Consider the following 14,641-nt stretch of genomic DNA (forward strand, 5'->3'; position numbering starts at 1 on the left):
CTCCTTATGAATAACTGAAATTATTGCTTCCCTCCATGTTCTTGGTGGATCACCTTCTTTAAGTGTGTGGTTAAAACAGTCCAAAAGTATAGGTACTATTTGCTCTTTAAAGGCCTTATACCATTCGGCCGGAAAGCCGTCCGTTCCCGGTGCTTTATTGGCCTTCAACTTAGAAATTGCCTTTTCGGTAACACTTTATAATAACTATCCGTTATAACTAGTTAATAGATCATTAGTAAACTGTTAATTAATGAGTTATTAATGACTTGTTAAGTGTTTGTTAAGGATTTATAGCGATGCCTTATATATAGTTAATAGACCATTAATAAACTGTTAGTAAATCAGTTATAAATGACTTGTTAAATAACAGTTAACAATTTGTTAAGGATGTATAACGGTGCCTTATAGATAGCCAATAGATAACCTACAAGCTGTTAGTTAATGAGTTATAAATGACTTGTTAACTGTATGTTAATCATTTATAACTACACCTTATAAATTAGTAATAGATCATGAACAAGCTATTAGTGAATTACTTACTAATGACTTGTTAAGTATCAGTTAATATTTTATGTATGTTATTGGGACGTTATTCTAAAGTTGCAACTATTCCTCATGTATTAACTGTTAATAAATGAGGAATAGTTGCAACTTTAGAATAACGTCCCAGTTACATACATAAGATAATAACTAATATATTAACTCACACTTTACAGATCAGTTGTTAATAGTTTGTTAACCATCTACTAATACCAGTGAAACTTTGTAGAACAGCAAATGGGTGGAACAAGTTCAAGGTACAGAAATTGTATGTGATATTTAAAATATCAAATTTTTGTACCTCAACCTTGTTCCACCCATAGGCTTTTCTGTGTACTGTATTTTACCAAAGAAACACCACAGATGAAATGTTGAACATTGTGTTTAATGTACAGAAACACACATACTGAGCCATCACATGGCAGAACAGCAGTATACAACAGTATACAGTACAAACCCATGAGGTTTGGGCACTTTTTGTGCTAAACACCGGATAATCAGAATTTCAGAGGGACATTTAATGTCCATACATCACAGCAATGTCATGGATTATCCGTCCTAACGGCCCTTTGCGATGCTTACGGGCAAGCCACTCATGCCATTCGATAACTCTGAGATGGTCTACCAGTAACTCCTCTGTACGATTCCCCCTGAGTCTCCACACATTTTCCTTGACCGTTCTCCAGGCCCTCTCTATGTGCTGAGTATGTGCACCTGTTTGGGCATCGACATATGACACACTGTGATTGACAGTGAAATGGGTGTAACCTAGCTGAGGTAAAGCATTGCGATAAGCCCGCCACTCATCACTTATTATTGTAGATCCCACTTTAACATGGTGAGCTATAAGTGGCACCAGATCTCTCCTTCTTCTTCTCTCGACTAAGCGAAGAACAGGCTTTGCATGTCTCCTCCCTCTCCGGTTCACACCTAGCATCCCAAACACCCACTTCTTCCTCTTCCAGCCACCAGCCATTCGTCCCCGTCCGTACTGTTGAAAACATAAAATATTAGGAATTATTCTTCTTTAAACAAAATTAATAATCTGTCATTCAATGGTAATTTGCATTAGTATCTAGATAATAGTGCTTGCTGCTTGCCTTTCTTTTGTGTCTGAAGTGGCTCTCATCAATGGTGACAAACTGCTGCCGCCCCCCAATGTACTGGCCTCTTGCTTGCTGATATCTGTCCATCGCTGTAGTGCACACATCTCGCAGCTTTTGAGCCATCTTGGACAGGGTTGCTGAGCTTCCAGAGATGTCATCATTGATCATGTCCACTTGACGTAGACGCAGGCCTTGTGCAAATCTGATAGAACAAGGCAAATAATTATTATACCACACTTTTGATCTTTTTGGTTTGATACACAAAGTTTACATCTACTGCACCCCAGGATATGAAAATTGTCCATGTGTAGACAAAAACAGCAATAATGAGCTCTGTCAATACATAATGACCAACACAGTAACAGCAATTAAACATATTTCCATAATTAAACTGTTAAGAATTCCAGCTGTAAATTACACCTTTTAGCAAAATAAACCACAAAAGTGAAATAACTCCAAGCACCTGTTATCATCATGAGTCTAGATATGCTCCATAACATAGGTAGTAATCACAAGCTTTACTAGGCTACATAGTCTCCAGTTATTGTTTATGACAGCATAGTTATACAGTATTTCACTTTTCATCCTAGACAGACTAAAATCATATACCTATGCCATAGTTTACCTGTACACAAAGCGCATCCAGTTGAAGAGGGAGACCTTTGAATTGCTGAATATAGATTTGTGTCTAATTGACCTCTTCAGTTTCCTCCCTCTGTGGTTATGGTGTTTGCAAACCCTGAAGATATACAAATAAAGATAAGAATGACACAGGCCAGGGTAGTGGCTAGAGCAGTGATTCTCAAACATTTTCATGTCAAGGACCCCCAAATTAATAATTGGCCATGGACCCCATCTGAAAATATTTTGTGCCAGGAACCCCCATAAAATGTGTGTTAATAAAGTGTTGAAATGTTTTCAGTATTTTTTTTCTGAAAATAGCAGATCTATAAGCTCACAACATTTTGACGTGTTGTGATCTTGTAGATTAGTATTAAGTAGTGTAGTGTATTTCTAGAATTAAATGTTGACATGAATTAAAATATTGGCACTCTTATCAGCTCACAATTAAATAGATTTCATTTTGACTAGAATTCTGAACCAAAAATACCCTTTATGTTGTAATTTCATGCAATAAAAATAAACTTACCATGCATAGTTGTCCACACAAACTGATTCCTTGAATTTCATCTTGTGTTTGCATTTTTGGCATCTCATCTTTCTTCTTAGAAGCCTTTTCTTCTGCATCCATTTGATTATTTCTCTGTGTCTTCTTTTAGATTTAGTTCTGCCTTCAATAAGCTCTCTTAGCTCAGTGGCTAAACCAGGCATTATTTTATTATTTATATTTTATTTTATTCTCTGTTCTTTCCACACACATCACACAAGCAGCTTCCCGAGTCTCTGTGACTATAGCTCCCGCCAGATTATGTTTGAATTGGTCGAGGGTGACGAGGGTGAAACAAGCCAATCATAATTGTATTCACGGGCTGGAGGAGGAGCCATCCGGCCTCCTCCATATGGGCTGGTTGTCAACTTGTCAATCACCTCGCATCACCACTGACAACCTAGACAGACACGCCCATCCTTCACTCACTCGGCAGCGCGCCAGAATACATCCATGCAGCTCGCATTAGCATTGGTTTCGAAGAATGAAGACACGGTCTGGTAAAATGTCCGATACCAGTGTTCCAAGTGGCGATGCGCAAAATACCGAGATAAATCCAGGTAATGTCGGGAGAAAGAGAAAGAAGTCAACAGCGGGTACTTCCAGTAAAAAGAAAACTACACATGTGGACCATGCTGTGCTCGTGGACAACAACGGTGACGGTAAGCAAAACTGCATCTTAAAGTTGTTAAACAGGATAACGTGGACTGATAGATTTGTCCTACATAATTCAACCAGATTAGTGAAGTGTCCAATGATTAATTGTGTGTGTGCGTGCGTGCGTGCGTGCGTGTGCGTGTGTGCAAACATAGACGTGTGTGTGTGTGCGTGCGTGCGTGCGTGCATGTGCGTGTGTGTGTGTGCAAACATAGACACACAAGTGTGTTACTGTAACCTGTGTAAGATCGAGGCCCTTTTATCTTTTTGCCGCTGTGACTGTGCTAGTTTTGTTAGCCTGTCTATGGCGTTTTGCATTGTATGTTAGCATTGGCTAGCGGACTTTATTCTCAGCTGTTTAAGTGTTAATGGCTTTACTGTAAGTGTGAATGCTGTTAAATCTGTGTTGGTTGAACATCTTTATTACTTAAATATATTATATTAATCCTTGTTGTATGTATTTCAGTTTTACAGTAAGCTTCAAGAAGAAGACAACTTTGCCTCTCATTGGAGAACTGTTAGCTATCTGCCAAACTAAACACATCACGTTCAGGGAGGGCAGAATAGTTACAGCTGATAAGGGCTGAGCAATATATCGATATTGTTATATAGCATAATAGTTGTCTTTTCCTGGTTTTGAAAGCTATAACAGTAAAGTGATGTCATTTTCTGAATTTACCAGACTGGTCTAGCTGGTAAAACTTAGTCTACAATAACTGAATTGGCTGCAAAATAGTCAAACAAGAATCATCATACTGGTGTGTTTGTATGCATCAAAACCTTAATTCAAGGCTCCCTAGGCAAGATATCAGGATATATTGTGACCTAAAAATATTGAGATATTTCAAAAAGGCCATATCGCCCAGCCCTATGTGTATATAATGATAGTCTGTACATATCCATTCATATATTCACTCGTGATGGATGATAGTTATACAGTACAATTATGTTCACTCATTCAGAGATTCTCATTATTTTATTTTACCTTCACCTGGCTTTTATGATTATAACTTTTTTAATTCTCTATCCTATCATTCCAGATACTGAGGCAACTGTAGCTCCAACAGCATTTTTACATATTAGGAAGAAGCAGCTTAAGCTCCGTGAGGCCAAGAAGAAGCAGCACACAATCACAGAAAAAATCAGTGACCTGACTGAGGAGAGAGACTCCCTCTGCCAACAAGTTGGTCAAAGTAAGTAGGCCTAACACTTTCTTGGGAAAACATTGCACACCTGACAACGATACTTGGGTGCTTTGTAAACTATATTGAGTGGAAGAAAGGCCAACATTTCACAGACCTGCATCAGAGCATGAGCGTGTTATTACCCAAACAATACACATGTACAGTTAATACCTGGAAGATAATATCGGTAGCATTGATTGACAGCAGACACATCTGTCCAACTGCTGAGATCACGATTTGATGAATCAGTGAAACGTTTTAAATTAATAAATGTAAATGTTGATAAGAATGTATGTGAGTTGACCTGTATCATCATAGTAATGCATTTGGTATTGTATTTTCTATTATATTGTAGATACAGATGACGGTGGGACAATTGACACATCTTCCTCGGCCAACTCGTCTCCTGGTGCATCTTCTTTCTCTTCATCCTCCAGTCCATCCGACTCCTCTTCATCCTCTTCGTCCAGCTCCTCATCCTCATCAACTGATTCTTCCGATTCAGACAAGAAATCGAAGAAAAGACGCAAGAAGAAAAAGAAGCACCACCACCAGAGTCACAAGAAAAAGGACAAGAGGAAGAAAAAAGAGAAGAAAAAAAGGCAACATGGCAAGCAGAGAGGTAAGTGTAAAGACAGGAAGGCAATAAGGCTGCTCCCCTCATGTGTGTCAGGCAGGTAGACTGTCTGTGTCTGTGTGTGTCTCTGTCTGTCTGTGTGTGTCTCTGTCTCTCTCTGTATAAAGTTTATTTTCCATAATGTACTTCCTGGTGGGCATATTGTCTTCCCTCCAATTGCTGTTTCCCTGTGCCGATTCACTACTTGTATGTTTGTTATACTTAACTAAATTTCTATCTGTTTCAGCACGTCATCCTGAGGAGGTCATCAAGAGATACAGGAAAGTCCTTAAGGCGTACAAGAAAGGAAGAAAGCTGAGTGTGGCATATCGAAAGGTCGGTGTCGACCGAAACACCGTCGTCGCCAATGCCCCGATCTGTGAGCTGGCTGTTGTGGCCCCAAAGAAATACAAGGAGTTGCTGGTTGCTCATACACCACAGCAACGACTGCAGGACTTTGCAAAAAAATGTCTGGAAGTGTTGATTAATGATCCAAACCTTTTGAGGTATATTGAACATCAAAAGAAAAAGGGGAAACTGATTCCTCTGTCTAAGAAAGCTTAGGTGTTGTGTCACTGTGGGATAGCGCCCTTGAGCAGTTTGGTTGTAGCTCGGGTCTGGTTCACTAAGTATAGAGGGTCCAAGTTGTCCTACTGTAAGACATGTTCATATCAATAATGCCAATGGCTTGATTTTGATTTATTTTGTTTTCATGTCCTGCACAAAAAGTGCCCAAACCTCATGGGTTTGTACTGTATACTGTTGTATACTGCTGTTCTGCCATGTGATGGCTCAGTATGTGTGTTTCTGTACATTAAACACAATGTTCAACATTTCATCTGTGGTGTTTCTTTGGTAAAATACAGTACACAGAAAAGCCTATGGGTGGAACAAGGTTGAGGTACAAAAATTTGATATTTTAAATATCACATAAAATTTCTGTACCTTGAACTTGTTCCACCCATTTGCTGTTCTACAAAGTTTCACTGGTATTAGTAGATGGTTAACAAACTATTAACAACTGATCTGTAAAGTGTGAGTTAATATATTAGTTATTATCTTATGTATGTAACTGGGACGTTATTCTAAAGTTGCAACTATTCCTCATTTATTAACAGTTAATACATGAGGAATAGTTGCAACTTTAGAATAACGTCCCAATAACATACATAAAATATTAACTGATACTTAACAAGTCATTAGTAAGTAATTCACTAATAGCTTGTTCATGATCTATTACTAATTTATAAGGTGTAGTTATAAATGATTAACATACAGTTAACAAGTCATTTATAACTCATTAACTAACAGCTTGTAGGTTATCTATTGGCTATCTATAAGGCACAGTTATACATCCTTAACAAATTGTTAACTGTTATTTAACAAGTCATTTATAACTGATTTACTAACAGTTTATTAATGGTCTATTAACTATATATAAGGCATCGTTATAAATCCTTAACAAACTGTTAACAAACACTTAACAAGTCATTAATAACTCATCAATTAACAGTTTACTAATGATCTATTAACTAGTTATAACGAATAGTTATTATAAAGTGTTACCGCCTTTTCTATTTCCTCCTTTGTGATATCTGCCATTAGGGCTTTATTCTGTTCTTCACCTATGGAGGGTGAATCTAGTGATTCCAGAAATGTATTTATTTCCTGAGGGCTAGTTGTATTTGGTTCCCTGTATAGTTCTCTGTAGTAGTTTTCAAAAATGTGCTGTATGTCCTTTAATTTGTGGCAGACTTTTTTAGTTCTAGGGTCTCTAATTTCAAATATGGAGCTCTCTGCCTGTAGCTTCCTTAGCCTCCATGCCAGGAGTTTTAGGGCCCTAGGGCCATTCTCATAATATCTCTGCTTAACAAACTTGGCTTTTTTCTCTAATTCCTCCTCATAGAGTCCATTTAATTCCTTTTTGATGGTGTTGATTTCATTTAGGATGTGGGGATCCTTCCCTTCAACATGTTCCCTCTCTAACACTTTGAGATTTTCTTGTAAATCAGACAGCTTTTTATCTCTTTCTTTTTTCTTATGTGATGTGTACAGAGGAGGATTAAGGTAGTCATGGGCCCCTAGGCTATTTTTTATGTGGGCCCCCCTTATGCATCCTGCTCTCCCAGAAAAAATGTAATTTTGCACCATGTGTAACAGTGCAGGAGAATATTTGGCAAACATGATCCACACACACTCCAGTTAGCACACAGGTAGGTCAAATCGAATCGATGAGCTTGATTGGATGAGGTGACCCATGTCTGCCCAATCAGTGCTGTTTTGTTTGTTTATTACCCCATGGACCAATAGAGGTCAATGAATTTTTCCATTATTGTACAAGTACCATAATTATACAAGTGTATTTAAATTTCTAAAAAATAATCTGACCAATTCAAGGACCCCTCCACAGGGGTGGAGCAGCAATTTTAAATGTGGGGGGGGGGTTCTGGGGTAGCACATGAGCACCGCAACCACCTTTGGCCCCTGTTTCAGTCTCCAAAACTAATGCGATGCATTTCTAGATTTTCTTCACTAGGATATGCCAATAATATTGCATTCAAAATGTACATTATAGCACAACGCTCTTTAACCTAAGATATTATATATTCACAAGCAATCACATACCATGGTATTAAGAAATTAATGTATATGTCTTATTAAAGAACAAGTGTGAGTGAGTGAAATTGGCAAGAACACTGTGTTCCTCCCTCTTCTCTTGTGTTATCTCCCTCTCCTTCTCTCATGTTCTCCCCTTCTCCTTCTTTTGTGTTCTCCCTCTCTTCTCCTGTGTTCTCCCCCTCTTGAGGGGGAGAGTCACTTGTTTAACTAGCGCATCACACTTGCCTTTCTCTGAGTTAACTGTGTCCTCCACGTTGCTAAGGCTGCTTCATCCATGCGTGACGAGAAGTCCTTCACATCCCTCTTAATGTCTTGAATTGCTTTCAAGACCACATCAATCTTCGTGACAAAGTCATTTCTGATCCCGTCGAGTTTCTGAATAACATTCATGTTATGGGCCATTCCCGTATCCACATCCTCTGCTTGAAGCACGGGGCTAGCATCGCCTGTTGAGTTAGATAGGCTGTTAGCATCTGAAACGTCATCCTCCTCAGTCAGAGAAGAGTTTGCTTTAAGCTTTTTTTGTACTTTCTTCGTCGGCATATTGTCGCTGGTATACTGTAATAAGTCGCCACCAACGTTAAGTATCACTGTTCGTGAGGTTGAAGGATGAAGGATTTTACTCAGATATTGCCAGGAGCTCACAAAAAGACGTCTGCCTAGTCCAGCGTCATAACCACGCCCCTCGTGTACGTTTTCTGATAGAAACTATAGGCTATTGTATAGTGCTCTCTCCATACACATAGATGCATGATGAGGCTGGGTTGAAAGAGTTGCAGATGACAGTGGAGGACAGAGGGAGAGAGGAGAGCAGCTCTCATTGGCTGTAGCTCGTTCCTGACCCCCCGATCCGGCTACGACTCAGCCTGTTAGATGCCCCGAGCTTCTGGATCGCAGGAGCTTCTCTAAACGCCCGACTGGTGACCTGTTCTATTCAAAGTGTGAAGTGAAATTGTCTGGAGGATAGTAGGCATCCACAGGATACATCCTGAGCTCCTCAAAAATCTCAGGCGATATTTCTATTAAGTCTCGAATTTATGTCCTCTCCATAATTATAAGTATTCCTTTGCCATGTAAACGGTAGTATGAGGGGGAGCTCTATTTCTGCAAATGTAAACAGATTGCAGTTCTTTTCTCTCAATATTTGCTGTTTGCAGTTGTGACATTATTGTGCACATATCATTAATATGACTGACTAAACTAAAAGGATCAGGATACTCACAGTCAGAGGAAAGAAGTTGCTCTGTAGACTGGTCGTACACCAGCGTATACTTGATGTGAGTGAGGCTGGATGATTGTAGTTTCTGATGATGGAGTTGTATTGTTGCAACTCTGTTGTGTTGCATGACGGACCCCCAAAAATGCACATTTTATAAGACGCGATTTGAGATCTTTGAGATCTGAACAGATGTAACGGTGATATGCTTGAGAGGACCATTGGCCCATGATTTGTATTAAGTGTTCTGGGATGCCATTGCGGGCCAAGGTAGTGGCTGCGATTCTGAAGGAATGTCCACAATAGGGGACAGGAGAGATGCCAGACAAGGAGAGAACATGGAGTGTCAGAGTGTCAGAGGAACCAGAAATGAGTAACCACCTGTCCATCTCAGAAATGAAGAGAGGATCTTCCAAGGTTATACTCTGAGATTTCCAGAACTGCGGGTAGTCATAGGTCATGAAAGAGTTCTGTAATGATTGGACGTTAAAGAAGAAGACAGGAGTGGGGGGACCAGATTGGTTGTTTTTTCTTCGTTTTGAGTATTAGACCATGGTGTCATCTGGGAAAAAAGCCTGGTCTGAAATGCAGGCGTGTCAATTAGGATCAAAGTGAAGGGTCCAGGCAGTAAATTCGGAGCATCTGAGGAAACTGAAGAAGGCAAGGAAGAACATGGCCTCTGAGGTTCGAGCAATGTTAGGGTCGCTTTATCTGGAGCGGATGGTACAGACACAGACTGACAGCAGGTCTGCGGTGATTGGAAGGCAGCGAGGATTTTGGGCTGGTGTGTAAGACCACTGAGGAGTGAGGATATCTGAGGATGACTGGGCCTAGGCTGCCAGTCAGGAGTTTGGGAAATAAGCTAATACCACCGAGGTAGACTTTAATAGTATGGGTTTTAATTGCCCATAGCTGAATCGGCGTAGATGATGAAGCAAGTCATGGTGACAAGATTGAACAATAGAAAGGTAATGTTGTGCTGGTCATGGAAGTAGCGAAAGCCGTTCCAGAGGTTTTAGAGCAGGGTTTACAGATTGAATGTCAGAGCTGAATATGGAAGAAATGGTGTCGGTGTTCATCTCCAAGAGGGGCCAAGCTTCTGAACTGCTGGAAAGAAGCAAGAAAGAGAGTCAGCGATGGCATTGAGATTATCTGGAACGTGAGCTGCGCTGAGACTAGAAGGCAAGGTTAGCCAGGTCAGACGTCGCATGACTGGCATGATTGATGAACTTTGGAACAACCTTTGTTGATTATGTCAATGACTGCAAGGTTATCTGAGTATATGAGGACAAATTTATGGCACCATTCGTTTTCCCAAGATGGCTGCAGCTATTATGGGGTAGATTTTGAAGAAAGCAGGGCAGCTTTTGGATGACAGAGAGTGGGGTCTCATGGCAGAGAGGTTTCTGGCTGAGGTGTGGTCCTGCTTGTGAAACTCTGCTCGATAGCTTTGATGAAAATCCAACATGAATAACACTTCTGAATGGATTTCTCTGTATTTTTTAAAAGATATTTAGGGAGCTGTGTCTTTGTGCTTTGACACTCCGCACCTCCAAGAGAAGAACAGTTTGTCCAAGGTGAAGACTAGACTCTTGAAACAAGAAATGAGAAATTCACTTCTCATTCATACTTCTTGTTGTTGCAATGTTATCGATATAATATGAAACGTTTCTGCATTAAAATACCTCAAAACAACTTGTTATATATTATGTGGATTTTTGTGCTTACACTACCCCAAATGTTTCCAACATTTGGTTGCCTGTTGCCATAACTTTCGGGAAAACATCAGATGATACATCAGAGAGTAAAAACGACGGCAAACGACACTAAAAATAACATGAATAAAACTTTGATACATTAGCTTGTCCGTAAACATGTCTGTCTGACTCACCAAGATAGATTTTCATCAGTAATAGTGGTGATTAACAATTAAGACTCAAACTTCTCATGTCTTTTGCTTTGTTTTGATTGCCAGGGTCAGGGTTAGCAGCAGGAATGACATACTGTGTGTTTAAGGCTAAACTGAAAAGCCAAGTAGAAATACCACCAAATGGAGGTTTTCAGTCTACCATCCTTCGCAAATGTGCACCAAGGGATTAAGCATGCACACAGACCTGTGTACATTCACTATGACATATAGCTGTAATATTATAATAACATTTTCAAAAGGAAATTCTGCATCTGTTTGCTGCTATTTGTGTCAAAAATCTTACATGTCACAACACAGTGACATGATAAACATATTTTTTGATTCAGTGTGACTTAAATTCCCAGAGGATGTCATTATGGCCCATGTCCATTGTGAGTCAACACCCGTTAATCTGTTAAGAAATCGAAGACAGACGATGCTACAGAACTTACTTTAGAATAATCCTGTTTTTTAGTTTATGTGTAGTTGTCTGTACACCCATGGATACATTGCCAACAGGAACTACTAAGACCTGATTCGGCTTACTTTCAGTGGAACACTGACAGTGTCCTCTGTTCATCCATATGGTGATTGTCGTGTGTTGAAAACCTTTGGAGGTGGACAGTTGCCTCAGTTGTCCGTCATTTTGTACCACAGTGTATTGTATTGCACTGTACAGATACCTAATTAACTGGTTACTGTATGAGTTTCATTACTACTGTTTGTTGTGGTAGTTCTCTCAAAAAAGCCCATATTAAAATCTATAATCTGCTATTAATTCATGCCTTATTATCATTAATAATTCAATCAATGCAATTATTTATTTAAAAGGATCCCCATTAGCTGAATGCCCTTGGCACCAGCTGGTCTTCCTGGGGTCCAACAGCCAGTACATCCTATTTACAATGAACATTGTAACATTGTGTTACATTGTATTCATCATGATTGTGGTACATCAAAATATTATTACAGAATTTACTTATCTAAAATCTAACTCTTCTTACCCAGTGACTGAAAGCATCAGTCACAGAATCCCCTTGGGGATCTCTGGACTAGTTTAGGTTTCATAGGAACAAGGACAGACACTACATGACCAACACTGGACTGTGGACCAGCTGCTGAGTAATGAATTCTTAAATGGTATTTGAATGAGGATTATTAGATTGATGTAGAGTATACAGTGGGGGAATGAATTACTGTCTGTTTTAAGGCATCAGATTTTAGACAAGGTAACATTACTTGTTCTTCTTCTCACAGAGATCCTGTGGTGTCTGCCTCCCTGTCTGCTTCATATACTGCATTTATTAAACACCTGCCAGAGAATCTACCACCAGATACACACACACACACACACACACACACACACACACACACTAATCCAAGTTTCTTTGAAAGTCACTCACAAAAAGGACAATGTTGAATATTCATCAACAACAAGCTGATGAATATTCAACATTGTCCTTTTTGGTCTGAACATGATAGTTAACACAAAGAACACTCAGTCTTTCTTTCTGTCTTTACAGGAAGTCTTTCCCCTCCCAGCATGCAACTCTGGCTGCCTTTGCTGCTGTCTACATCTCAGTAAGTGGATGATGTACACACTCACATGTGGAATAAGACTTGTAGCTGAAGATGTCACCTAAAATCTTGCCACAGAAACTAAAGTTGTTGGCAGTTGTAGTTGTAGATAGTTAATTACTAAAACAATTAGAATAGAATCACATGTGTGAATTGTTATTACTTTTCTGGGCTGACTATCACAGGTGAGGGATTATCTGTTTTTATATTGGCTCATGTGACATTGTGTGTTTCAGATGTACTTCAACACAGTGCTGACAGACTCGGCCAAGCTGCTGAAACCTCTCCTGGTCTTCTCTTTTGTCATGCTGGCCATCCTGGCTGGGTTAACCAGGATCATTCAGTTCAGAAACCATCCTGTTGACGTCTACTGTGGATGGTTACTGGGAGCTGCCATCGCCATTTATCTGGTAACATAGTCAACCAGTCACAAGCATTTTCCTATTCTTGAAAGTTTCTTGTGTAGCTTCTGTGTTTATTCTTATAAATACACTTTTCAACTATGATGAAATAACCAAGAAGATGGAAGAATTACATCTGCAAAACTGAGCCGAAATGAACCTTGTGCTCTAAACAAAACAGGTAGAAGTAATGTCATGCCGAGGAAACAGAGGAATATCCAACTGTGAACTAGAGTGGCACTCAGTAGAGTGCATACCTTCACCAGGGCCCAACAGTCTCCTTTAATTAAATGAAGTCTAATCCAGTATCAAAGTGGTCAGCCCTGTATCACTGGACATTTAAAGCAGCCATAACTGATTAACCAGAATTTAAAGTCAGCAGATCTTAGATCTGCATCAAACTGTACTCACTCACAGACACCAGCAACCTGATGTCTTTCATCAACATCCAGGTGTTATTACCTAAGACAAGAATAAAAAATCTTGCAATGTTAAAGAAAGTGAGAAAAAACTCCTGGATCTGTCCCTTTATCACCATATTGAAATCATCATGCCATGAAAAGTTGTTATTTCAGAATCACACAGGGGCTTGAACACTCTTGAAGCTCGGGTAAAGCCTGTCTGCTTCTGTCTAAGTTTTTTTATTGTGGCAAATCAGAGATAGAAGTAGACATTTTTGTTAATGTTTCTAGATAACCATCTTAGCTTCCCAACCCTCAGGCACATTGCAGTACATTTCACCTCAATATTCATTGAACATAAAATCTGTGGGTTTCCCAACCGTTTTATGTCTTGTCCATAATTACAGGTGTACAGGTGTACAGGTGTAGTGTTCAACACAAGGAAATGCACTACTTTATGGATACACCGCTAACACGAGAGAGAAGCAAATTTTCTCTGTTCTTATATGTGCAATGAGCATTATCGAGACAAAAACAGGACCAACAATGGTGAAAGATAAGTGAGGAGGTTGACCTGTCAAGTCAGTGTTTCCCACAGGATTTCGTGAGAATATGGTAGGCAGGACTTGGACCCTCTTGGAGGGTCTGAGAGCGTGCGTCCCTGAAGAACATTTTGCACATTTTAAACTAAGTGCATGAATCTGGTGCACTTTGAGAGAAAAGATAAGAGGCTATATGATAATTAACATGAACATTAATAAGAAATTGTAGAAAATATAAACTGTAGAAAATGATGAAATATTACGCTGAGCTTTGACTCTGCAGCCTGGTGATTAGTCCAGTCCTCACAATTATCTAAACTATACAGCTATACACAATGTCAGCTGAAGCCCATAGTCAATAGTCAATATCAATCCATTGCTTTCCATTGTGCTATAGTCCAGAGTTGGAACTAAATCTTGACTGAGAGACCAGATAATCATGTCTTGTTTTAAAGGTATGTGAGAACTACCATCACATCCATATATTGTCTGGTCTGTCTGGCTGAGGTTGCTGCTGGAAAACGCAAGTTTCGTTTGTGCACGCACAGATGAACCATTGTTCTCGTGTGACCCATTATCTTGCTGAGCTGCAGTTCATAAACACAGCTGCCTGCCGTATATGCGTGTATCAAACCTAAGACATAACTTGACGTGTTTCAGTGTCACGTTTTTAAGGCAGCGCTGGAAGTGGCTGACAAATAAAA

At 39.6% G+C, this 14,641-nt stretch overlaps 1 protein-coding gene across 1 annotated transcript in view; it reads left to right on the forward strand.

Annotated features, from left to right (window-relative positions):
• LOC141017205 (phospholipid phosphatase-related protein type 4-like) overlaps positions 1 to 14,641 on the forward strand; it is a 131,415-nt gene that overhangs the window by 82,756 nt on the left and 34,018 nt on the right. Inside the window, exons 5-6 of the mRNA XM_073491856.1 lie at positions 12,539 to 12,596; positions 12,830 to 13,003. Coding sequence (XP_073347957.1) covers positions 12,539 to 12,596; positions 12,830 to 13,003 — 232 coding nt within the window. The remainder of the gene's footprint in view (positions 1 to 12,538; positions 12,597 to 12,829; positions 13,004 to 14,641) is intronic.

Source organism: Pagrus major, chromosome 21, assembly GCF_040436345.1.
Source record: "Pagrus major chromosome 21, Pma_NU_1.0".
NCBI classification, from domain to species: Eukaryota; Metazoa; Chordata; class Actinopteri; order Spariformes; family Sparidae; genus Pagrus; species Pagrus major.